Source organism: Zootermopsis nevadensis, unplaced genomic scaffold (assembly GCF_977971745.1).
Source record: "Zootermopsis nevadensis isolate Lab colony 2312 unplaced genomic scaffold, Znev_1.0 Znev_ptg000049l, whole genome shotgun sequence".
Lineage (NCBI taxonomy): Eukaryota > Metazoa > Arthropoda > Insecta > Blattodea > Termopsidae > Zootermopsis > Zootermopsis nevadensis.
The window spans coordinates 448,577-473,631 of NW_028259181.1; the positions used below are offsets into that span (position 1 = coordinate 448,577).

General features: G+C 39.1%; 2 protein-coding genes and 1 non-coding gene across 3 annotated transcripts; all 3 read left to right on the forward strand.

The window, feature by feature from the left end:
• Window positions 1–2,247: 2,247 nt before the first annotated feature.
• LOC147871551 (calcineurin-binding protein cabin-1-like) lies at window positions 2,248–5,309 on the forward strand. Its single transcript, XM_087360814.1, has 4 exons — window positions 2,248–2,369; window positions 2,931–3,056; window positions 3,827–4,068; window positions 4,501–5,309. The coding sequence occupies exons 1-4, from the start codon at window positions 2,295–2,297 to the stop codon at window positions 4,598–4,600; spliced, it is 543 nt and encodes a 180-aa protein (XP_087216940.1). The 5' UTR covers window positions 2,248–2,294; the 3' UTR covers window positions 4,601–5,309.
• A 1,901-nt stretch (window positions 5,310–7,210) lies between these two features.
• On the forward strand, window positions 7,211–19,443 carry LOC110840863 (uncharacterized). Its single transcript, XM_087360815.1, has 5 exons — window positions 7,211–10,665; window positions 10,788–10,945; window positions 11,325–11,409; window positions 11,539–11,711; window positions 19,023–19,443. The coding sequence occupies exons 1-5, from the start codon at window positions 10,559–10,561 to the stop codon at window positions 19,043–19,045; spliced, it is 546 nt and encodes a 181-aa protein (XP_087216941.1). The 5' UTR covers window positions 7,211–10,558; the 3' UTR covers window positions 19,046–19,443.
• Window positions 10,291–10,410, forward strand: LOC147871552 (U5 spliceosomal RNA). Its single transcript, XR_015538702.1, has one exon. It is a non-coding gene; the product is annotated as a U5 spliceosomal RNA (small nuclear RNA).
• Window positions 19,444–25,055: the final 5,612 nt, after the last annotated feature.

Here is a 25,055-nt window from a genome sequence, read left to right on the forward strand (position 1 = left end):
CAGGTCCATATGAACAGGATCCTTCCATCCTTTTCTCGGACTGAGACCTGTTCATATACGTTCTTGGCAGATGATCCAGAAGTGGTTTGCCATTGCCTTCTTCTGTGTGTGAATGAAGTAATTGTTGGGATGCCACGGAGAAATCGGGGAAGCCCCCGGAGGAAAACTCCGTGTTGCCCAGACCACGGCCTTGCCCAACACAAGTTATAAATTCGGGCACCGCCGGGAATCGAACCCGGGACCCCAGGATTACAAGGCCAGCGTTCTAACCGCTAGACCACCGTGGCGGTCATGAAACTGATTTTTACCAGTTTTTGCATTTTTAGTACGACAACATTTCTGAAAAATGTAAAACAACAAGGTGGCAGTTGTACGATGGAGTTAGAAATGTGAAGTTGAGTGTAAAGGTATGTTGTAAACATACCCAAAAAAGTGTGGAAGACATGCTTATTAAAAGTCAGTATGTAAACAATGCAGGATTTTTAGATTATGTCGGATAGCTTTAATGTAATACGTATCTGTAATCAAGCAATGAATTCGTCTCATAAATATACGGATTATTCAGAAAAACACCAAGAATTTTAAACGCACAGTACTATATAATGACAAGTATTTTTGTTTCGACTGTACCCTGCGTCTGCTAGTGGAGAGACAAATCTTGATAGGATGGAGTGATACAGGAATAACGACGGCGGAAAATGGAAGAAAAGTGAATTAAATATTTTATGAGAAGAAACGCATAGAGGCCTTTACGAGAGGAAGTCGAAAACAATTTTCGTTTATGTCTTAAAAGTGGTGTTGGCAGCTCTGAAAAAGATACCTGTCATAAACAATATGAACCTACCTTAATTACTATTTAGTAGATTTACATTGTCTCTCGAGTAGTGGATATATTGTGACACGTTTAATGTGACTGATCTGTTGACAGGATGTTCCAAAGAATAACAACTATTTTGTTAATTTTTTTCCAGAGGGTGTGTATACTGGTGACGAAATTTTGCGGAAAACTTGGCACATTGTTTTAATTTTGTGAGTCACATAACAGTTTAAATTTCGAGGTTTGTGTGTTGATGTGATTTGGGTTCTGGACGACCATCGACTGTAATGTGTGATAAAGTTTAGTAGATCGGTCAGCGTATCCGGGACTACCAAAGAACGGTTACTGATTAAATTTCTTCTCAAATTACTTGACTATTTCTCACGGAAATATGCCAAAGATACAAAATACAATTCTTACTTTGATTTATTTAGTAAATTTGTGGGCCACTGTATGAAATGCATTGAAAATATGTTCGACGATGTGATTATGTGAAGGAATTTTGTGAGATTTTAGGTTCTCAAGGCGGTGAATATGTCGTTATTCTGACTTGTGACGCTATGTGGACCTGTAGATTTCTACCAACGTTTCAGAGAAATATAGTGTCTCCGAAACATCATCCACACTTGTAGAAACTTATTCTAAAATTGCCTTTAGTTTTAAACTGAGGTATAGCCTATAATTCTGTTAAAAGGACTTGAAGAACCATATTTTATTTGAAGATGTCTATTTTCTGTGTTGTTGCGCCGTGTAGTCTAATAAACTGACCCCCGTAGAAACCTCAAATCCTACATATTTTATTTGGTTTCAAGCTGATAACCCGAAAAACGTGGCTAGAAATTAATTGTGTTAACTTGTAAGCGAGGTTTCTTGGACACTAGAGGCTGATCCTTCTTTTTCTTAGCCTTTAGAATTAAGTCTGAACGACCTGTTTTAAATATGATTTGGTTGCGTTTCTCAAACAAACGTATTAGGCCTAGGATTCGCCTCTCTGTGAATGTGTTTGTTTCTTTGTTGGCAGTTTGATGGAAGTGAAAACTACGTATTGCCTTTCAGGCTGCAACTTTAAAGTTTCTAAAGAAGCGTTAGTACTGTGACAGCCCACTCTGAGTTCGATTCTCGAGCAGGCAGACCGGAGATGGACTTAGACTGGACTTTTGGCAATTACTCCAGTTTATATGCAAGGAATGCTAATGCAGTAAGGTTTACTTGACCAAATGGGCCTTCATATCTCCACCAGGAGTTGGGAACACATTAGAGACTCCAGACTGGAGATTGGCTGTAACAAAACTCTCCACAGAGATGAAACACAGCGTCATCTTTGACAGAACAGAAGACATAGCCATTATCTGCACCTACAATTTCACATCATCAGGGAAACCATTTAATTAACAAAACATTCTCATTATTGCATTGTAATTTTTGTAAACCATTGAACACCGTGTGTCTGCAGGAAACAGACAGCCTCAGCCTGGAGATGTTTGAGATATTGGAGAATCGAAAGGAGAAGATGTTGGACACGGCAGAGAAGTGTTTCACCACTGCCAGCAAGGTCAGCGGTCAAGTGAATCTTTGTTTGTTTCGCTGTTCTGAGTGTTTTTATTTTTAAAATTGCAGATGTAGGCCATTTATCTCATATGACTAACTCCATGGAGCAGAGTTTATCTTAAGAAGCTCGTAGTCTCTCGGGTAACGAAGAAATTCCCCATCTTGCATGCGATCGGAAGGTTCATTATCGTGATGACCAAGTATCTACGACTGGCCCCTGACCAGTCCATTCCTAAGGAATTATTAAAAATCTATTTTAATATTATCCCTTATCCAAGCCTTTGTCTTCCATGTGGTCTCTTCCTTTCAAGTTTTCTGACTAAATTTTTTTATCTATTTCTTATCTCTCCACGTGTTTACCCATTTGATAATTCCCTTTGATTTGTCGTCATAATACAGAAAGGCAGCTCAGACTAGGTATGCTTCGCCCTGTCTTTAATAGGAGAAGTCGCATGTCCATCGTAAATGGCGTGCTGTTTTGTTAGACGGTCATATGTCCTATGATAGATTATACATCAGCTATAATTTTTGTGGCTAAAATATCAGGATTGGTGTATGTTGACAGATATGGTATGCTGCAGGAGAGGATTCTGGAATACAAGATGAGCGCTGGCTGCATCACTATATGCTGGGTAAAGTGGCAGAGAAGAGAGACCACAATCCAAGAGTTTTCCTTAGCCATTTTGCAAAGGTAAGAGCAGTAGGCTTCCTTGGTGTTTTTATAAATGGATTATAATTATTCTTGGTGTTGTGAAATAAGAGCCCAGTTAGAATTAGAGGTAAAATGATCAAGAGAATTGGGTTTGTGAGTGGGATCCTGGGAAGGCTTGCAGAGATGGCTATGAAACTCCTCCTCAGACGACGCGAAGTGGGAAATGCCCTCAGACAATTTGTCTAGGGAGGCAGGATTGGACTGGTCTGAAACTTTCCTGTCGGCAAGGTCACGAGCCCCGTAGGTCAGCTGGCATAGGCGCATCATAATCCTGGTGTACTGATTAGGAAAAATGTTGTCAGCCCAAATGTAAGTTTCTATTTCCTGGATCTGATTAAATTTATTGTACAAGGTTCACAACTCACCAGAGGTTTGATGGAGTCCGAGGCGGACGCGTGAATCTCGCTGCCTGCTAATTACGTAAATATTCTTGGAGGCCGGTGACCTTCCGTATGTTGATCTCATATTCCAGCTCATCCTTCCTGAGGTAGTCCAAATTCGGAAGTGCACGATCCATTGTAAAGATGATAAACAGCTGACAGATTAACAACAATTCACAATAATCAGTACAAAAGAAAAAAATATGAGTGCAATAACATCTTGAGTTAGATAGAATCACAAAACCACGCTCTGTGCTACCACTTGATATGCACAAAGGCCCAGAACCCTTGATAAGAAAATGGTTTATTAACAAACTGTGAACTGAACAAGAGTATGCCTGTTGAATGTAGACGCAACGTTTATTGCAGGCTTGCGAACACCTTCATCAGACGCAGGCTAGTTATGCCCGTAGGATAAGCTACAGTAATCCACAGAACTTGGCAGTTGAAGCCTTAGAAGTCTACTATAGGATCCACGCTTGCATACTTAAATATTTGGAGCAGAATGAAGGCAGAAGGCTCGATGACAATTTGAAGACGCTGTTTGAAAAAATGCTCAAGGATGCTGCCGCAGGACCATTCATGGCTTCTAATTTGAGAGAAATAGAAGGGTAAGCGTGTTTCTGTGTCATAAGCTACCGTATTGCTTATTAAAGTAACTTGCAGCAGGTGTGTTGTATGACAGCCTTGTGAATTAATTTTGTTAGAGTACCCGAAACTGTTGTCGAGTCTTTTAAATTATAGATTCCAACAGAAAGTGAGTGAGCGAAAGAGTGATTCATTTGTGGAAATTTGCTTGTGTTTATTGATTGTAGCTGCTAATTTTAACATTTCTTTATCTGAAATAAACATGATTTTCAGTTTTCTTTATTTTTATTGTAATACTATGTGGGGGCTTTTTAAATGTTTGTGGAACTAGGAAGTTGTTTGTAATAAACTGAGAATTTTCTTTAGTTCCATATTTGTAAGTATTCTCTTAAAATGTCTCTGTTGTTTCAACAGGTTTATAATTTTCTTTCGTATTCCGTATTTACTTGCTTTAGGAAAGCCGAGAGTGACGAAGAAACGACCGCCCGTGTCTTTGGATATTTTCGAAGAGGTCCCATTTACAAAGAAAGCACGTCTGGATTTGCCTCTGGTTAGATTATTATTAAATATAAAGCACTATATATAGTAACAACTGTGAGCACATATTTAAGAATGCCTCATTGCAACTTCTTTAACAATTTGTAACCCAGTGTCAGCTGGCAATTGACGTGACGGCGTTACGCCACTGCAGCGCAAAAGGTTGTAATATTTTACTTCTTAATACAACGTTTGCAAGTTACTGACAACAACAGTTACGTGTGTTCTTATTGGTGGTCAAGTGTAGGAATTGAGGCAGTGGGACACAGGAATAAACAGAATATGGGAATAGCTGAGGAGAAGAAGATTAATTGATCCTTGGGATTTTACTCGGGGGAAAGCTGTCTGCCACCTGACCAGCCTACTGCTTGCCAGGAAATCAGTGGATTATGTTCAGTACACTTGGCAGGCTCACTTCATATCTCAACAGAAAATTGGCTGAGATCATTAAGGGCACTCCTGTCTTCTACAGATGTATCTGTCTCAATTTGACGTGCATTGTGTAAGTACACTAGCAATATGATGTATTAGATGTGCTTGTCATGTGATAGAGTTAAGTCTGTCCAAGAATATGTGGCACTGTTTATCATTACAATGCCCTTTGTAACTTGGTTGTTGTATTTCTTGTGGTATAGCTCTTTTGCAAGATGTTTGTTAAAATATTAGAGTGTTCGAGCTGTCTGTTAGTAAAGATTCCTTTGCATATGAATCTTTATCAGAAAAGCTATCAGACTGGTAAACATTTATTGACATATATTGAGGTTGACACTGCATCAGCACAACATTTTTTTAAGTTGAATGGTTTGTTGAGGACCACTACATGCTTCAGCCTTAATTTTTAATCTTCACTAGTGTCTCTTTAAGTGCTTGAATGTAAGAGACAAGACTGCTAAGTCGTGTACATGTTTGAAGCAGATAACTTTCGCATGGACCCATTGCAAATGCTTTACGATTATTCATATGAGTTATTTACCAGGAAGCATGGGATGTCTGAGCTAGAGTAGAAACACAGTTTTTTTACCAGGTTTAGAAGCACATTCTGAAATGGAAGGGAGAGAAATTTAAGTGGTATAGCTCTTTCGCAGGATGTGTTCGAGCCGTCTGTGAGTGAAGATTCCTTTGCGTATGAATCTTGGAGGTAGAAGGTACCTTTGCACGTTTTATTGATCTTGATATTGGATAGTCAATCAGCATATGATTATCATGTTGAAGGGGTCCTGGGATCTTAATAAACATTGTGACCACAACGAGAAATTGTTGTGTAGACACACTGTCAATTCAGTAATCAGCGTGCACTAAAACGCATCTCGTAAAACTGTTTATTGACGTAATGTCAGATATAAAAGTATTGTTTTGTGGAATGGCCTCTGTGGTAAGTTGCATTCTTTATTCTGTTCTGTTTCTGCTTGTTAAAGTTGTTTCATAGAGATTGCTGCTGGTGTGTCATGGAGAGATGTTTCCTCAAGGTAAGGCATTTTGGTTGGCTCTCCTTTACTTAGTGGGGAATCCCCACGTCCACAGTACAGAGTGTCTAAGTATTTGTGACCAGGTTGGTGGCCCCAGCACTCTGCCAGTTCCTCATAGTAACTAGCTCCTTAGCAACTACAGTCATCATTCCATCACTTCTGCATGATGTTCTGGCAGATGCATTTCTCTCCTAATCTTCTGTGAGCGTGGAAATGAGCTTTTGTAGTGCGTAAGAGAAACAAATTTCTTGACTAGCTGAATATCAAAGTTTTCAGAGAAGGTTTTGCGTCATGGACGTGTTTAATTCGCCATTTTGCAAGCAGGACGTGATCAAGATATTTCCTCATCAGCACAAATCTAAGGTTGCCAAGGAGACAAATATTACCAATTTAATGACTCAAGCCTCACCTTCGTCGCTTGTTTCCACACATTTGCTCGACATTTTTTAGAGCGGGTTACCTTGGCATCTGACTAATTGTTGAATACCTATGTACGCGCATCTAATTATAGGGCTGATACTAACCAAATGTAACACAGACGTAATTAGCTATAAGAAGATGAAAGGGGTTTGGTAAGCATTTTGTAGTTATTGCAAACCTTTTTATACATTTTCAAGATTTCCATCGCCAACTGTTTTGATATGGGCGACAGGAAGTCTTTATCTTGTCCACTGAAGACAAGTTTATTGTTTCGTCTTCAATTACATGCACAGCTGCAAATGGCCCGCTGAGGTCAGCACGCCCGGACTTTGAAGGGTCAGAGAAGGTTGTCAACACTGCATCTTTCAAATTACACGACATATTATTTGCAAATGATATTTTATGAAGCCAACTAATTGACTATATGGCTTACCGAACCCGAAGGTTCATCACCGAATTAACCGAAGCCCTGTCCTGGGCCAACAAAATCCAGGCTCCGTCAACTCCTATCTCCCATAGATCCCGCCTGACATTATCCTCCCATCTACGTCTAGGTCTCCCCAGCGGTATCTTCCCTTCAGGTTTCCCAACCAATACCCGGTGCACACCTCTTGTCCCATCCATGCGCGCTACATGCCCAGTCCATCTCAGTCTTCTCGATTTAATCACCCTGACAATACTGGAGGAGGAGTACAAATTTTTGAGCTTATCATTATGCAGTTTTCTCTCCTAGGCCCAAATATCCTCCCTTTGAGTGAGAGACCACGTTTTGCACCGATGCAAGACAACTGGCAGAATTATTGTTTCGTATATTTTAATCTTCAGGTTCTTAGAAATCAAACGTGAAGACAAAATATTTTGAACTGAGAAGTAGCAGGCATTTTCGCAATTTAGCCTCCCCCTAATTCCGTCGTGAATATAATTTTGATTTGTTATTGTTGTTTCATTGTTCCGTAAACCCGCGTACTATATAGTAACAGTATCAGAACTTTAACCTGATTTTCGACCACTTTCTAGGTCACTGACAATTTACTCTGGCCGATTAAACTCACGACGTCGCTTTCATTGCTGTTGTAAACCACGTGCACTCTTAGCTTCGTGTTGTTGATGTTGTGTCCGTGCTATGAATGCTTTCACGGAATATTGTGACGTATTCGAGTGTGGTGACCAAAGAACGTAGAAGGGAAAATCAAGGTAATGCATCGTGGAGATGTTCTTTGTATGTCGACTGTTGAACGTTTGAATACAGTCTCGCGAATAATGGTATACGTTATAAGTGTGCGCATAGTGTGGACAATGGAGTGCTGACAAGAATAGGGGTTCTCTCTGCGTTTCTGATAATGTCATCTCTGGTCGCGACGACGATGGCGCCATCATTCTACTTCGTGTGTTTGGGATTGTTTGACAAAGATATTTTGTTGTGACTTCTGCTTCTGTTTTGTAGCGTGATTATTAATCTTTTCTGTGTTCGTTAAGAAATAATTGGCTAAGAGCTTAATATTTTTTATTACATTATCATTTATCTTTATTAATGAGGTCAATATTTCTGTAGAATGTTTCCCTGATTTGTTTCTTTCATGTTTTCCAGACTGCTTTTATTTTGTTGGTCTGTTCGAGGCTGTTTAGTCTGGTTGTCACATTTAATCTGATTTAGACCTCGAGCAAGTAAGTATCTTATAATATTTCGTGCAGTGAATTTTCATTACTTGGTTGTTCCACTATTAACAAATTAGGTAATCTTTTTTTATCTTTGTGATCCAATCATTCTTTTCAGATATTTTATCACTGTTTTGGTGGTGAAACTTGCTTATACATTTTTAAGAGATTATTTAGGAATATGTTGAATTTTGAATCTACATCAAGGCTGTTTAATACTGAGTGCCAATTTTCATTCGATGTGTTATACATTCTTTAATAGTGTCTTCATTTCTGAGTCTGATTGATATTCTATACTTATGATAACTGGAGATCGACTTTTTTATTATTAATATTACTAGAAGTTGTACATCGGAATCAGATGGAGTAATTTGGAATTTTTATGGGGAAATTAACTATTGCCATGACATTGAAAGATGCTAGTCGGGCATTTTACACATTTTTATGGTAACTTTCAATAAGATAATTTGTATTAATGATAATGGGACCACAGATGACATGTTCTGCTGTAGGTTTATAAAGATAATTTATAATGCTTTGTAACTTGTTTAGGAAAGTCAGCATTGCACAAGCTTCTCGTTGCCCTTTGAGTTAAGTTGTAATCCACGTATGGTATGATCATTCCTATTTAAGGATGAATTGTCAGTTAATCCAATATGTGATTTGTCTGCATTGCAAAGGGCACACTCAAGTAGAATATTTCCACTCCCCACCCACTTGTCTATATTGGGCCTGTCATGGTTGCAGAAGGAAATTACTAGAAATCTGGTGACTTTGTAGATTATGATTGCATAATGTCATGAAAGAGAAATTTATGGGTATGTACTTGTTCGGTAAGCTCCTGATTAGCAGTGTTTGGAATATTCATGCATTACTTCTTTTTTAAATAAACACAGGTGAAATAGGCCTTTGTGTACTTAAGAAATTTGAGAACAGAGAATGGGCAACAGAATTTATAATAAAACTATGTGATAGTGATTGAGTGATTCCATCCTTGAAAGAACACCATATACCAGGCTGACCTACTGATGACGTATTTGGGCATAGTTTTCTGTGAGTCCAGTAACACTGGTTTGATTATGGGGGATACTTTCTCCAGAGCTAGTAAGAAATGAGGAAATCAAAAGTTCATGTCATGGTGCGTGCTATGAGAAGTTTTGAAAAGATTGACAGTGAACTGAAAAATGGCTTCAGACTGCCTGTTACAGTTTTATTTTTATGGAAGCCCCACAGCCCAAATGTTACGTCGAGTTTGAAATCTGTGTGTGTATCTTGTGTTTTCTTTTGATTGGTTTGCCAGCTCTTGCAACACAGACCTTGCCCATGAATTTAAGGTGCAGTGTGTCTTTTATGTGAATGCTCTTTGCTGGTCTTGCTGTTGTTCATTTTGTTTGAGAACATTTGTTGAAACTATCTTCACTATACCAGTGTTGAAATCTTGCAGGGATTGTGACTGGATGTTGATGTGCTGGTCAGGAGCCTGCTTCTGCTTTGCAAGAATTCACATGCCCATATTATTCGCTTGTTACAGAACTTTCATTCAGAATTTGTATGACGTTTTCATTGTAATGACAGCTTTTTAGCATGTACTTAAATACAAGGATACAATTTGGTCCAATATAATATGGGCTTTTATAGAAATTCCCTCAATGCACAACATTTACATTTTATGATATTCGTGCAGAGATAACCGTATGGAAATGACAGATGTAACTTGGGACACTCTTAATGTCTGTCACATCTATCGTAGGTGATATACCATTGCCATTGGTTTAAATTTTTGTCATGTTCATCTTCATTGAGGAATTGGTATACTAGTTTGCAGGCTGATCAGCATTGATAATTTCGCTAAAGAGCATTCACCAGTTGAGGAGGCTGTTTTTTTGTTAGAAAAAGAAAGTTTATTTTTAAATATTATTTGCACAAGTTTCAGCTGCAAAAGGTTAAAGTTTATGCTTGAGGAAGCACCCCACTGTTTCAAGGTACCAGATTGTAAGTGGTAGGGTGTGTGTCATTACATGTTTTGGGGCGGAATTCTGCAGCATAGCGTCGTTACATACTGTTATTTCATTATACTCGTATTTCTTTCAACGTCAATAATCACACATTTCCCAAATGATTGGGGTTTTATCTAATTTTTTATTCTACATTATTTAGCTTATTTAAAACCTCTGGTTTCCCTTCAATACGCATAAATCTTTTGCCTTTTACTGAAGATTTCTGTTGAGGGGAACATATGGTTCATACAGTTGCATTCCTACATTTGGATTACTGATTGATTTTTTTAACTTTGTTGTATTGAGAATGTCAGAAAAAAGAAGACTTCTGTGCAATTTTGTGATCTGACGTAATATTAATTTCAAACACTACCGTGTCCTTTTCAATTTACTGTGACAAATGCCATTGCCCATGTCAAATCCTAGATGAAAACTGCATGATTTTTCTTTATACATGCTGTATGTTAACAGGAATGGAACCTGGTCCTACAAAGAGGGTGAGGAAGGAGGAGACAGCTGCATGTGCCAGCAGCACGTCTGAAGGGTAAGTGTTCATCATTACTTCTCTCTGATGTACAGCACAGGGAACCTGTAAAAGTATGAAAGTAAATCACCAAGTGTATCTGAAGTCTTGACCTGATAATTTTCTGTCCTTTTGTTTGCTAGGAATTCAGACATCGCCATCGAGTTGCTGCAGTTGATGTGCAGCTATAGAGGTTGGCCGGCTCCATCTTACGAAGGACTTGTTGCCCAAGGCCTATACACCTACGCCTGTGTTGTGACAAAACAACAAGAAGCAGAATATTTGAAGCTTCAGGAAACAGGTTAGTTGAGGCTTAGCACCCGTTGGGTATACGATGAGTGCTGTGTTTGTGAATGTGTTGTCTATGATGTGGTTAGGAATACCAATAGGTGATGATTTTGTGTCGTCATAGTAATCTCTAATTTCCCTAGAAAATTTTAAAATTATTTTTAATACTCATTTGAATCGTATTCTTACATTTGGATTACTGATTGATTTTTTTAACTTTGTTGTATATAGAATGTGAGAACAAAAATGACTACTGTGCAGTTTTGGGATCTGACGTAATATTAATCTCAAACATTACCGTGTCCTTTTCAATTTACTGTGAAAATGCCGCTTATCTTAAATCCTAGATGAAAACTGCATGATTTTTCTTTATACAAGCTGCTTGTTCACAGGTGTGGGGTACGGACGGTCAATGCAAGAAGCCAAAGATGCAGCTGCTAGATTTCTTTTTGATAAGCTGTTTGTTCCTTCCGAATAGTAAGTGTTCATAATTACTTCTCTCTGATGTACAGAGAATATTTCCTTCAGCACAGGGAACCTGTAAAAGTATGAAAGTAAACCACCAGGTGTATCGGAAGTCCTGACTGTCTTTCCTTCTCTTTCTAGCAAGTCCGGCAACATACCTCCAAACCCCATTCCGACCCTGCAGGAAATGTGCAAGTACTTGCATTGGCCGGCACCTGTTTTCAGAGTTGCCCCAACACAGGAAGGGATGCACTCCTGTACCTGTGTTGTGAGGAAGCAAAATGAAGCAGAATATTTGAAGCTTCAGGAAACAGGTTAGTTGAGTCATAGCACTGGGTATACGATGAGTGCTATGTTTGTGAATGTGTTGTCTATGATGTGGTTAGGAATACCAATAGGTGATGCTGTATGTTCACAGGTGTGGGGTATGGATCTACTGAATATGGAGCCAAAAGTAAAGCAGCAAAAGTTATTATTGACAAGTTCTTAATTTGTTAAAGGTTCAGATAATTGTACTACAAGTTGTGTTCATAATTTTTGTTTTTATGCCTTGCAACACACTTATTGCAGGTGCTGTAAATTTAATTTAATTTCTGGTACATTTTGTCTACATACAGTGAAACGTCTATCCATCGTTCCCGGATGCATCGTCCGTTTTGTTCGGTTCCGAATACATCCCATATAAAATAATGTTACATTTTGCCGCTTCTATCGTTCCTCGAACTATCGTTTTATCGCATCGATTGTTCAAAAATCTTAGTCCCGGCCCACAATTTTCCCGCAATGATCGTTTCTGAGAAATTAAAATGCTGGGTTTTGAGATAAATTAATACCGAAAGACGCAGAATGTTTTTGGAATCCACAGCATCGGTAACCTATTATGTCGCCCAACCAGCACAGATTCTTTTGGAATGAGGGGTCAGCGGTGCAGGGGTGATAGTTGGAGTGAATGGCGGTGCTCATTGTCAGAAATTTTATGAGTTTAATTAGAGTGCACTCATATTTCGTTCCAGCGATGCCAGATGGCATGTGCACTGTGAATTTCTTCACAAATGCTTTTATTACAAGTACAAGGGAAAGGCTGGCGGCACTTTTCATTCTTCTGGTTCATCTCGTGTCTTCTACGGCTACGTTTCGTTGAGTTCGGCAGTAACAGTACTTCCATTCTTCCTGTTATGTTCCAGTCTATACTTTTGTTGTTGTTCCCGTAAATATTTTGTTATTCCTCTTACTCCTGTTAATCATTTTGTTATTATTCCTGTACCGTGTCTCGCCCAGTAAAACAAGTCAGAACTCTTCAAGAAAGATTAAAAATCATAGAAGAAGTGGAGAAGAATCCATTTGAAAAAAGAATCGACTTTGCTAAACGCCTTGGATTAGCACCGTCTACTTTAAATTCAATAGTTGCAAAGAAGAAAGAAATCCGAAAACAAACTGACAAGTGCGGTAATTCATGCAAAAAAAGGAAAACCGGAAGAAAATCAACTTTCAGTGAGCTAGAAAGTGTCCTCTTCACTTGGTACCAGCAATCGCGGGCCTCAGGAATTCCTGTTGATGGCAACATCTTGCGGGGAAAAAGCCAAGACGATAGCCGCAAGACTGAATATTGAAAATTTTGCAGCGTCGAATGGCTGGATTACTAGAATTGAAGAACAACATGGTATTGTCTACAAGAAGTTAGCCGGCGAAAGTGCTGCTGTGGATGTGGAAAGAACGGAGCTATGGCTCGAGAGACTGCTGGAGGGATATGAGCCGCGGGACATTTATAATGCGGATGAGACCGGACTTTTTTACAACGCCCTCCCGGATAGGACGCTGGCATTGAAAGGTGAATCTTGCCACGGGGGAAAACGTGCAAAACACCGGATTACAGTTCTTCTGTGTGTTAACAGTGACGGTAGTGACAAACGGGTTCCGATTGTAGTTGGAAAATCACTAAAACCGCGTTGTTTCAAAAACATGAAAAAACGTCCGGTGAAATATCACGCCAACAAAAAGGCTTGGATGACCACAGACATCTTTACGGCGTTCTTAAGTTCTCTGGATGCCTCCATGGGCGCACAAGGCAGAAAGATTTTGCTGTTTGCAGATAATTGTGCCGCTCATCCGAAGGACACGACATTTCTGCGAAATGTGAAAGCCGTGCAATATCCAGCAAATTGCACGAGCGTCTTGCAACCGCCTGATTTGGGCATCTCAAGTCTATCAAGCAGTTGTATAGAAAGAGCCTTGTGCAAACAGCTGTCTGTGCAATGGATAATGGGAAGGATGTCAACATGAAAATTGACGTGCTACAAGCAATTCATTTCACAGTGGCAGCTTGGCGGCAAGTCTCCCAACCAACTGTTGTGAGTTTTTTTCGCAAAGGTGGCTACGGGTGTGAACTTCGCGCAGAAGCAGACTCTAAGGTCAGTGTGGATGAAGAGGAGGATGGTGGCTCTCACGAAGACTGGAATCGATTTGGCGCCGTGAAAGACGTGGTTAAATTTGGTGATTACGCGGCAGTAGACAGCGAGCTTGCCACATGCGGAGTCAACACCATTGATGAGTTGTGTGATGATCGCGAAGGCGGTGGGAGCGGTGAGGAAGAGGAAGACGACGAGTGCGAGCCCGAAGCTGTGCCGAGTTTTGCCGAAGCATTGGCAAAAGTGAAGTCGTTCTTTTATGCGCATAATATTGGTCAACCTGACGAGGAAAACATTTTGAATGTGGAAAGGTCTCTGTTTGGCCTAAAACGTAAAGTTTCGACAAACCATTTGTCCATTAAAGAATTTTTTGGTAAAAAGAAGTGACATTGAAAGAGAAACATTCAGTTTTTTTAAAAATTTCTGATACTTTCCCGCAACTATCGTTTTCCCGTATTCATTGTTTTTATTTCCCACCCCCACCGAAAACGATGCATCGAGGTTTCACTGTATATGCTTGAAAATGTCTGTTACGCACAGGCACAAAAATGAACACACAAATGGTACAATTATCAGTTCTGGGAAAACACCAATAATAACTTTAGTTTGCTTACTTTAGGTGAGTGCCACTAAGAAATCTGTGAATCATCTCTTCCTATAATCCTGTCATCAGCTTGCTGAAATAAGCTTAACATTTCTTCTTTATGTTTTCAAGGTTAGGCCTGCAAGCCTTGTTCACTAAAATGTTTGCGATGTTTACCAGTGTCGCTGAATGGATTTTAGCATTAAAAATGGCTATCTTCAGTGTTGTAGCGTCGTGTATTCTGGTAAAAGTTTACCAGCATGGCACTACAACCTGGAAGACAGCCATCTTCATACTCGCCAATTTGAGAATCTCTAATCTTGCAGTTTATGTTTTGTCTGTTTCTTAATAATAAGATTGTCATTCATTATTGTTGTTGTGAGGTTTAAATAAGCAGTAAATAATATTTAAAATGCAGTTTATACCTCAAAGACAATTTAACGTGTGTCTGTTACGAATATCAGTTAGCTGTGTATTTGAGAGAAATTATCACTGTTTATTCTAAGAAAAATTAATGGAAAACAGGTGCACAGTATCCGCTTTGCAGATGACATTGCAATAATAGCAGATTCATAACGTGAAATGAACAGGATGCTTGGAATGTTTAACGAAAAACTAGAGAAGTTCAAGCTAAAAGTAATGAACTTGACAGTGACTCTCTTGTGGATGTGGATGTGGATATGGCATGATCTTATGTGTTTGACAGCTGTTGAGGTATCTGCAAATTAGCTGATGACAATAGGGAGGGCTTCTTGAGCCCATAACACAGTATGGAGTCAGCATTTGTTTAGTAGCCACGTTTCTGTGGAACAAGTGATTACTGACTGAAATGCTTCAAGCACTCTGATTCACGCTGATTTTGATCAGGCTTTGTTAGTTCTGTTGTATATATTACGTGCAGAAGTTTGGAAATTGCATGATCTGTGAAATAATCTACAAAATAAACGATGTGTTACTGGAATGTTTAGATTGTGTCACGTCGATGACCTGCTGTGGGACATCGGAGCGTAATAATGAGAGATGACTGATGAAGTGTCTGGTACCTGAGTGCCTGAATGTGAAATGTGTGGCTGCTACGTAGTTTATGATGCTGACTGATTATAAAATCTTCTCGGGCAACCAGCCATGTCAATTTGTAGCATAAGTCAGATTTTTCGGGGACGTTTCCTTTCTCCATTATCAGGGAGTGGTGTGATGGAAAACCGGTGTTTGTTGTTCATGTGCAGAATTGATTCCCCTTCCCATGTGGCCATTGAGCAACTGGGGTAGTGTATAATCACGCTGAGCCAAGCACAGAACCTGCTCATTAACATGGGGCAGAAAGCAAATAAGGTTAGGCAGTGCTTGGACCGGACAGGGCTGGAGAAGACGGAGGTCAAGTTAAGTGACACAGAGACCAAAAGAAGCTGGAGGGGTTCCTGCAGTTTCAGATGACAGTACTTTTGACTGATTTGTGGTTTTTAGACTATACTGATGAGGTCATTCTGACCCAAAGATCCAGATGCATTCATTGGTCTGGCTGCATTGATTATGTATTTTAACAAAGATCAGCAGCGACATGTCACATCATTCCCTGTAGGTTTCTGAAATGCTGGACTTTGCTCCAGATTGATGCTGCTGGTTGCCTGAGAAGATTTTATCACATTTAGTCACTGTGAAAGCTTCAAGTCATATCTGACTGATGTTCAGTTTTGAAAAGTTTATCATTATCATTCTTTTGACTATGTTATGTTACAAGTTATGTGATTATGTTTGATTTTCAAGAATGGTGATATAGGAAGTCACATTTTCAAATAGTTTATATATATATATATATATATTATTATTATAAAATTATGTTTGCTAAGAAAGCAAAGCATTACTGAAAGAGGTAACATATTTCATATGTACATTGTTTTCAACAGTAACTAGCCAGTTAATGTCTTTAAAGCAAATATATATAATTACAAAATTATATGAGATATTTAGTAATATTACTATTTTCATGTATTACATGCAGTTGATATGTACGAGGTGCGATCAGAAAGTTTCGAGACTGTGTCAATAGAGGGCGAACCGGATGTAGAACGAGCTTCTGCCGCTAAGGGGTTGGGCCTACATTCATAGTGAATCAGTGTGCCAGCCGGCATCATCGAATTAGCATTTGTTTCTTAGTTACGGGCGTTCTGGTAGTGCATTACACCGACCCTCCTGTGATTGCGGATTTTCATGAACAAAGAGTGTGCATCAAATATTACCAAAGACTCGCCAAAACGGCTACGGAAACCTATGAAATGCTAAAGCAAGCATTTGGGGAGTCCACAATGGGTCGTGCACAAACTTTTGTGTGGCATTCACGTTTTAAAAATGGCCGAACCTCTGTCAATGATGACGAGCATTCTGGACGACCATCTTCGAGCACAACGCCCGAAAATGTTACGAAGATTCAGCAGGCCATTCACGAAGATCGACGTCGTACCATCAACGACTTGTGCGACATTGTTGGGATAGGCTATGGGACCTGTCAGCTGATTCTAAAGGAAGAACTCCACATGCGACGCATCCTGTCTGAGGACCAGAAGCAGAATCGACTTCTCGTTTGTCAGGAGCTCAAAGATCTTGCAAGAACCGACCCCAACTTCCTTTCTAAGCTCCGTGTGACTTCTTCCTCTTCCCAAAGATGAAAATTCAGCTAAAGGGAAGGAGATTTGAGATGATAGAAGAGATTCGAAGAAACTAGTGAAGTGTTACGTATGGAGTGTCGCGCTGTATGGAGCAGAGACTTGGACACTCAGGAAGAAGGAACAGAAATACCTGGAGAGTTTTGAAATGTGGTGTTGGAGAAGAATAGAGAAGATCAGGTGGACGGATCGAGTGACCAACGAAGAAGTATTGAGGAGAGTCAACGAGCAAAGAAGCTTTCTGCAGGCGATTACACGAAGGAAAGCTAACTGGCTGGGACATATTATGAGAAGGAATGGATTACTGAGTGATATCACCGAAGGCCAGGTTGAAGGAAAGAGAGGACTAGGAAGAAGATTGATACAGCTAACCGACGACCTTAAACAAGGAAAGAAGATGACGTTCCAGGAATTAAAGCGAGAAGCCGAGAATAGGGACAACTGGAGAGCTCTGTTTGGGCAGAGCAATGGACCTGTCGTAAGACAGAACACTTAATAATAATAATAAGAAGAGATTCAGGCAGAATCGCAGATGGTGCTTGACAGGCTGACAAAGAAAGATTTCCAGGCTTGGCAGCGGCGCTGGGATCGTTGTGTTCACTCCCAGGGGAACTACTTCGAGGGTGATGGATGAATTTAATACCTGAGATAAGTGTACAGGTTTTTATAGGCGCAGTCTGGAAACTTTCTGATCGCACCTCGTATATGTGTCTTCCATGAATGAAAACTGATGGAGCAGCGTTTTGCATTTATATATACATGCATATATGTCTTTATATGTACACCAAATAAGTGCATACATGCTTATACAGTGTACACGAAATATGGCCATTAAAAGTTTTGGAACCTGTGTTTACAAATTTCATGGAGAATGTGGTATGTATGGGTGAAACCATGTGAATGGACGTCTGTTGAGTAGAAGTGAATGTTGTGGTTTGAATAGCATAGAGTTGAGTTCTTTTAAGTATATATCAGGTTGCTTGCCAGAGACATAGTTTTCTTAGTAATTAAAAGTTTGATCTCGTGTGCTTGACACAGAAGACGAGGACAGTGCAGGCATCTGCAGTCTCTGTCGTGATGTTGAATGCCTGATGATAATACACAAGATTTATATAGGAATTTGCTATCCTTGTATTTATATGCAGTCCTGTATGTCAAAAACAACACTGAATAGTTTTCATAGTTTCCATAGGGCCATGCACTTGGATACCTATATTTATGTTAGTTTTTTTAATGACAGATCAGAGGTATTGCTTTGCTGTTCTGTTTGCCTTATTGACATCTATTGTTCGTTATATGTTCATGAGTAGGTATTGATGAAACGAGTTGTGATTGTGTCTTTTCACTATACACTTATTGTATAATAAAATGGAAAAGCACAGTTAAAGAGTTGTGATAATTCACTATATGATATGAATGACCAAATAAGGATATATTTGCTTTTAGAGACAATTTGGCATTAAAATATCAACATGTGACCTGTGCGTAACTGAAAAGTTGTTCAGATTTGAAAGGATTCGTGAATGTTCAATTGACGGTGCCTGTATCTTTCACCCTTATTGTGCATTTACAACCTATTTGTAATTTTAATTTAGTCCTTATAACCCCTAGTGATTACTGGCTTTAAGATACTTAGAGTAAAGGTGTATTACTGTAAACCTCATTTGCTACACTTTGTGTTCAAAGAGGAATGCATTAAAGAATAATCAGGTTTAGTGTGGATAAAATATCCAGTAACTTCTCTGTTATGGCATCTGACTATGATGAATGGCACAAGCACATTATTGAACCACAGTGCATTATCGAGGTGTCTTACAGGGATTTGGGGAAGTTTTTCCCAGTTTTGGCAAGTGGCCTTGAAAGAATGTGATTGTGGATTTAAAATAACTGGCTGTGATAAAATATTGCATACTGTTTTTACTCTGTATAGCAGCTAAATGTTTTTGAGAAGATCATATTACTCTGCTTGAATTTCAGATGTATGGATGGAGGATGTCTGAGGAATGGTAAAGTACAAGTATCATTGCTTATCTTGTGTCACTTGAAACACTGCTTGCCTCTACACGCCTTTACTGGTAATTGTTTTTCAATTCTCCTGCATGAAATGCATGACATTGCAATATTTTACATTGGCCAAGCTTGCCTCTTTGTGAAATTGCCATTTCTTTTGTAAGTCACAAACCCTCAAGGTAGACATGCTTGAAGAAAGGTGAAAGTACTCACACTGGGACAAATAGTTATTGGGGATTGTCTTTACAAATCAACCAATCTACATCACATACCTTGTGCAGTGATAGTTACACAATTCATCTCTTGGTTTCACACAGCATTAGAAATTACATACACTGTTCTGTCAGAAGTCTTTGTAGAACAAAGCTTGCTGTTTCTTTGTGTTGAGAAACTGTTGATAATCTCTGAATATATATATATATATATATATATATATATATATATATATATATATATAAATTGTAAAAGTGCTTAAAGGCATGTCAGGAACTGTTTCGTTTAAAGTTAAAATGTAATTTTCACTATTAAATGATGATGTTTCTACTGTTTGTTGTAAGGAATACTTTGCTGTCCATGTGGAATCTCACTTTTCCCCTTTTTATATGGCAAGTGTAGAATTTTCTTAGGGATCTATCAATTAATTACTCTATTTAAAGTTATATGTCTTTGCAGCTATGCATGTGCAGTTTTACAATTTTTGTTAGCAATAATGTTCATAATTTAGCAATATCAAGCAGTTGTAGTGTTTAACGGACAGACAGAAATCGTATTAAGAAGTAGTTTGAAGAAGAGGGGATGTTACTGAAATGGATCTTTGTTGAAATGGTGTGAGAGTGTGAGCCAGGTTGAGAAACTATGAATGTAAACACACTCAGAAACAGTTGTTTAATGCCCACTTGTCATGTTGGTGTAAGATCTTTGTCTTGAATGTTATAAAAAGGAGAGAGTATTCAGATTGAGATTGTCGTCGTCCTGCTGGTTGTCTACTTTGAATTAATTTTGTTTCCTGCTTGTTTCCCTTAACCTGACTCAATGTAGACAGTTAAATGTTTAATTCCCTGTTCATAAAGAACATGCATAGGAAAACTTTGAAACCATAAAGTTGTACCTTAAATGAACATAAGAGTTTCAGCAGGATCTAGGAATGAGCATTTAACAATCCTGATTCAATTAAATCATGTAATTGAATATTTTATGTGAGAGTGATTATGAATATGAGGAAGTAACAGTTTGAAACTCAGTGGTTCTAATGCGAATGAAGGCTGGATGATCTTTTAGCTTGGGTGTAAGCGACAAGAAATGCATCAGGAATTGTTGGGGTTTCGGAGGAGGAAGCAGACTTATAAAAAGAGGGAAGATGATGTTAAATTTTGTTATTTTTGACCCAGTTTAGTGTCATCTACGTGGCTACTGTTTGTCCTGGCTAACAAGTCTCATTGGTCGGGTCAGAGCATATAGCACAAGGGAACATGACGTCTGGTCATGGCTTAGCTCAAGTGTGTCAGGGTCAGTGTCTGCGATAGGTCACATTAGAAAGAGGTAAAATAGTTTTACGGGCAATCACAAGAGCATGAAAGATTATAACCATCTATTTTTACTAATTCCGAAGCTTAAACTTGGTGTTTGTTTGTTATTCTTGTATATTCCCACATGTTAATGAAATGTGAATTTCATTTAAACAGCAGTACACAAGTAGCTGTCGGACATGTTATTTGAAACATAATTTTATATTAAAACTGTGAGATTTGAGAGCTGCTGTGTGGAATCTCATAAAACATTGAAGAGGACCCCGTGAGCTCAAATGTTTGGCAATGCCTGGTGTAGCTGTAGTGACATATCACACACAAACCCAAGATGGGGAGACCTCAGTTTGAGGTGCAGTGGGTTGTGGTAATGTGAGCCATACTTGACTTAGTGCGTTTGAAATGTGGAGGTGCAGATGCAGAGGTAGTAGTTTGTTAACCTGTAATGTATGAGAACTAGGGATTTAAATGCGAATACTTGCGGCTGCTAGCTGGACTCCAATTCTGGGCCGAGGCATAAGACCATTGAAGTCAGATTGTCACAGGAATATTGAAGTGTATGAGGTACAGTGTTGTATCCCTTTTGCTTCTGTTTATAGTTATCAAGTGTTACGGATTTCGGAGCAGTTCATGTCTTATCTATATTTCAAGATTGTCAGTTGTTAGACAGCGGTCAGTAATATATCTCTTCAATAACATTGAAGGAACCCCACTTCTTGCAGGTAGCTTTGTGAGAGCTGAATATGTAGAGTTTATAGCCTGTTGTGTGTTAAGGGAAAACGATTTTTGTTTTTCTGGTGCTGATATATTCATAGGTTATTTAGCATATAAACTGTATGTCATTTATATGTTTAGCGTTGGTTGCAGTTCCTTTGCCAGCTTCTGAATTAGGTGGTTTGTAGGCTGTATGGATACCTTGTATGGTGATAATAAGTATTTGTATGGAATTGTGTGTGTGTTTTAGCAACGATCTAGAAAGTGGTTACTTTGGGGACTCAAATGGTAGTGGGAACATGATACTAACATTCACGGTTGTCCTGATATGTCCAGGGTATGAATTTGTGTGAACATTGAATTTGATTGAGCGTGATAGGGGGATGAGAAAAGTAGACTGGTGAACAGAGACTAGGCAGATACAAGAAGGAGAGGTAGGAAAGGCCAAAGAGGAAGTTTAAGTGGTGGAAAATGAAGATGGTCACTATTTTTGGAATTTGAGTGTAGAGTCCTAATTTACTATGTTCCTGTTTATAAGTAGGAAGATAGAATAGGTACAAATCTTTAATGCAGCAGAAGGTTTGGCTCCTGTTGGGATGGTGGATATTCTGCAGTGTTTTTTGAACCCTTGGTATGGCAAAGCAGAGAAAGTGGCCTTGAAAACAGTGTTTAAAATTACGTAAAATATAAAATGTAATTAATTGCTTCATATTGTGAAAAATAAATTAAATTATATTAAATCATTTAGTTTTACCCTAAACAGAAGAATCAGCCAAAATTTGCGACTTCGACAAGTCATTACGACTTTATACCTTGAAATTCGTACAGGCGTTATGTTTGTATTACATTAGCATTTATATACCGGCTGTAATATTGGTAATCGTGGGTATTGTGTGGCCTTTGTAACAATTACTGTCGACATTTGTGGCGAATTCTGTGGTTGGCGATCCTCAACACGCAGTAAGTTTATTGGTTACTGTTGTCAAAATCCAAGCAGTTAGCTCTCACAGCCCTATTATATTTTGGAAATAAACTATATTTTTTTACGTATTCCGTGGTATTTTTAATTGTCCATAAGAAACAAAACTAAGGGCTTCTTAATCTTAATTAATTTCTCGGTCAGCTTAGCCACTATGTGCATTTCAAGCATATACCTGCACAGTGGGGAGAGTAATGCTTTATATACGATTTAGCAATAGATTTTGGAGGAATATGCCCGATTTTAATTAAGAGTCATAATTACTTCGCTTTTAACCCCACGTGGCACGGCACTGCCTTTTCGCTATGCGAGACCACTGCATCGGTTGCCGTGTTTCTTAGTTCGAGCGGCACAGCCGCCAAATATCTTCACTGCATTTACCATTTAGGTAGATAGCACATCGCTTCCAAGTAGTAAATAAACAGACTGTGTTCTTTGTAAAGTAGGTAGGTATTTTTTCTATTCCAAGAGAATGATTGTGTACCGATGGTTGGGTTACGAGAGCCACGTTTGTAAAACACGGATGCATTGCACGAAAGTGAAGTTGTCAGTGAGTCTGGGGAGGTTTTTAAATTTCCTAGCCGTCATAATCCAGCGGCATGTTTATGTAGCTTTCTAGACGAAATGTGGAGAAAAGCTAACATCCCTGAGCAGAGCACGTGTGTGACCGGAGCTCCCGTTTGCACGACAACCACCTCGGTTGTCGTGCAAACGGGAGCCAAGTGTTTGTTGGCTTGTCTCGCGGTTTTCTGCAATGTCTCTGGGTCGGTAAGCCACGTCCATACACAGCATTGTACGATAACAGGGCGAACTTGAACAGGAATTGTGATATCCCACAAGGCTGGCTGTTTTTCGAGCCCACCAATCCATCCGTCATTGTCTGTCAGTCTGCTTCTCTGATTACTACCTTATCTGTCTGCCAATCTGTGTACATATCTATCTGTGTATGTAACTTCCTACTTACCTACGGTACCTACCGACCCCTTCTTTTATCCATATATTGGTTGCATCTAATCTACTCGAAGGCCATCATACAAAATTGTAATTACTGCTGTTGATTCATGTTTAGACGCTCCCGATCTCGAATATTCTCCCGTAGACTGGCTATTCCGATCCATACTTCGTGGTTTCCCAGTGTTCGTCCAGTAAATGATGTTATGTTAATTCAGAGTAGGCCACGATCCATTCCATAGACGATATTTCATATTGATAACGATCGTTCTGTCATTCGACATTATAAACCCTAAAATACGATATTAATGATCACGCACCAATTCCGAGAACCGAAGTAGCTACTCATTTGTCCTGACTTCCAAACAGACAGTTCCACATCTCCCGTCTTTTTAATCAGCTTAAGGGACACAGATACGAATGCATCATATTACGGACATTGTTAAATGCTTTCATTGGGCTGTCAGCTGCATGTAGATTTTTTTTATTTAGTGTTCTGTCTGACGACAGGTCCATATGAACAGGATCCTTCCATCCTTTTCTCGGACTGGGACCTGTTCATATACGTTCTTGGCAGATGATCCAGAAGTGGTTTGCCATTGCCTTCTTCTGTGTGTGAATGGAGTAATTGTTGGGATGCCACGGAGGAAAACTCCGTGTTGCCTAGACCACGGCCTTGCCCAACACAAGTTATAAATTCGGGCACCGCCGGGAATCGAACCCGAGACCCCAGGATTACAAGGCCAGCGTTCTGACCGCTAGACCACCTCATCTTATTATTATTTAGTGTTCTGTCTGACGACAGGTCCATATGAACAGGATCCTTCCATCCTTTTCTCGGACTGGGACCTGTTCATATACGTTCTTGGCAGATGATCCAGAAGTGGTTTGCCATTGCCTTCTTCTGTGTGTGAATGGAGTAATTGTTGGGATGCCACGGAGGAAAACTCCGTGTTGCCTAGACCACGGCCTTGCCCAACACAAGTTATAAATTCGGGCACAGCATAATCATAGAAGCAGCAGTGTGTTTACCCTAGTGGACCGTGTACCTTACTAGGTACGCGAGTCTGTAAAGGGGCTCTCAGACTTTAATGACTAAATAACTCCAGTGGTATTGTTATACAAAGGACCACTTGTCTTTTAGATAGGGACGAATAATTAATAAATTATTTCGTTAAGTACACTTATTATCGATAAATGTTTCAAAATATTTTATTTTTATTGTGTGTAATATATTAACGCTGCCAGTAATGCAGATTATGGATATTAGTTAAAATATTTGTTATGGGTTAAAATCTTTGTTGTATATCTAATGACGTCTTCAAAGTATATTATATATTTTCTGTTGTCTTATTATTTTTATCTTGTTCGTTTCTCTACAATTCCTACTCTTTTCACGTAAAATGTCGGATCGTATGGCGATCGTAAAGAAACAGTAAAAGTGAAATCAAGAAGATTCGCTACTTGTTTCTTCAGTACACTCATGTAGCATCTACTAACATTTAGGTTATAGTCCATAAAAGTAGCATTCCTACCATCAGGACAACAGTGATAGATCGATTCTGTCAATGCTTCCACAACATTACGTCTGCTGTAGAAGAAAATGTAGGAACAGAAGTAGCAATCAGAAAAAGAAAATCAATCCCTGTAAGAAACCAATCACGAGACCCGTGCCTCGCTTCGTTTATTCCCTCCTTACAGGGTGTTTAATAACGCTGTTTTCAAAATATGTTCTTCCTAATTTATTATGAGTTTATAGTAAGAAATCAAAAACACCGTCACAAGGTAACGATTTCAATACAATTCAACTGAATTTCTGAGAAATAGAGTATG

Excerpts from the sequence above, each read along its gene's own strand:
- LOC110840863 (XM_087360815.1), top strand. The coding sequence starts at position 10,559 with ATGATTTTTCTTTATACATGCTGTATGTTAACAGGAATGGAACCTGGT. Across the intron at positions 10,666-10,787 it reads GCCAGCAGCACGTCTGAAGG|GAATTCAGACATCGCCATCG; the intron begins GTAAGTGTTCAT and ends TTTGTTTGCTAG. Across the intron at positions 10,946-11,324 it reads TTTGAAGCTTCAGGAAACAG|GTGTGGGGTACGGACGGTCA; the intron begins GTTAGTTGAGGC and ends GCTTGTTCACAG.
- LOC147871551 (XM_087360814.1), top strand. The coding sequence starts at position 2,295 with ATGTTTGAGATATTGGAGAATCGAAAGGAGAAGATGTTGGACACGGCA. Across the intron at positions 2,370-2,930 it reads GTTTCACCACTGCCAGCAAG|ATATGGTATGCTGCAGGAGA; the intron begins GTCAGCGGTCAA and ends GTATGTTGACAG. Across the intron at positions 4,069-4,500 it reads AATTTGAGAGAAATAGAAGG|GAAAGCCGAGAGTGACGAAG; the intron begins GTAAGCGTGTTT and ends TACTTGCTTTAG.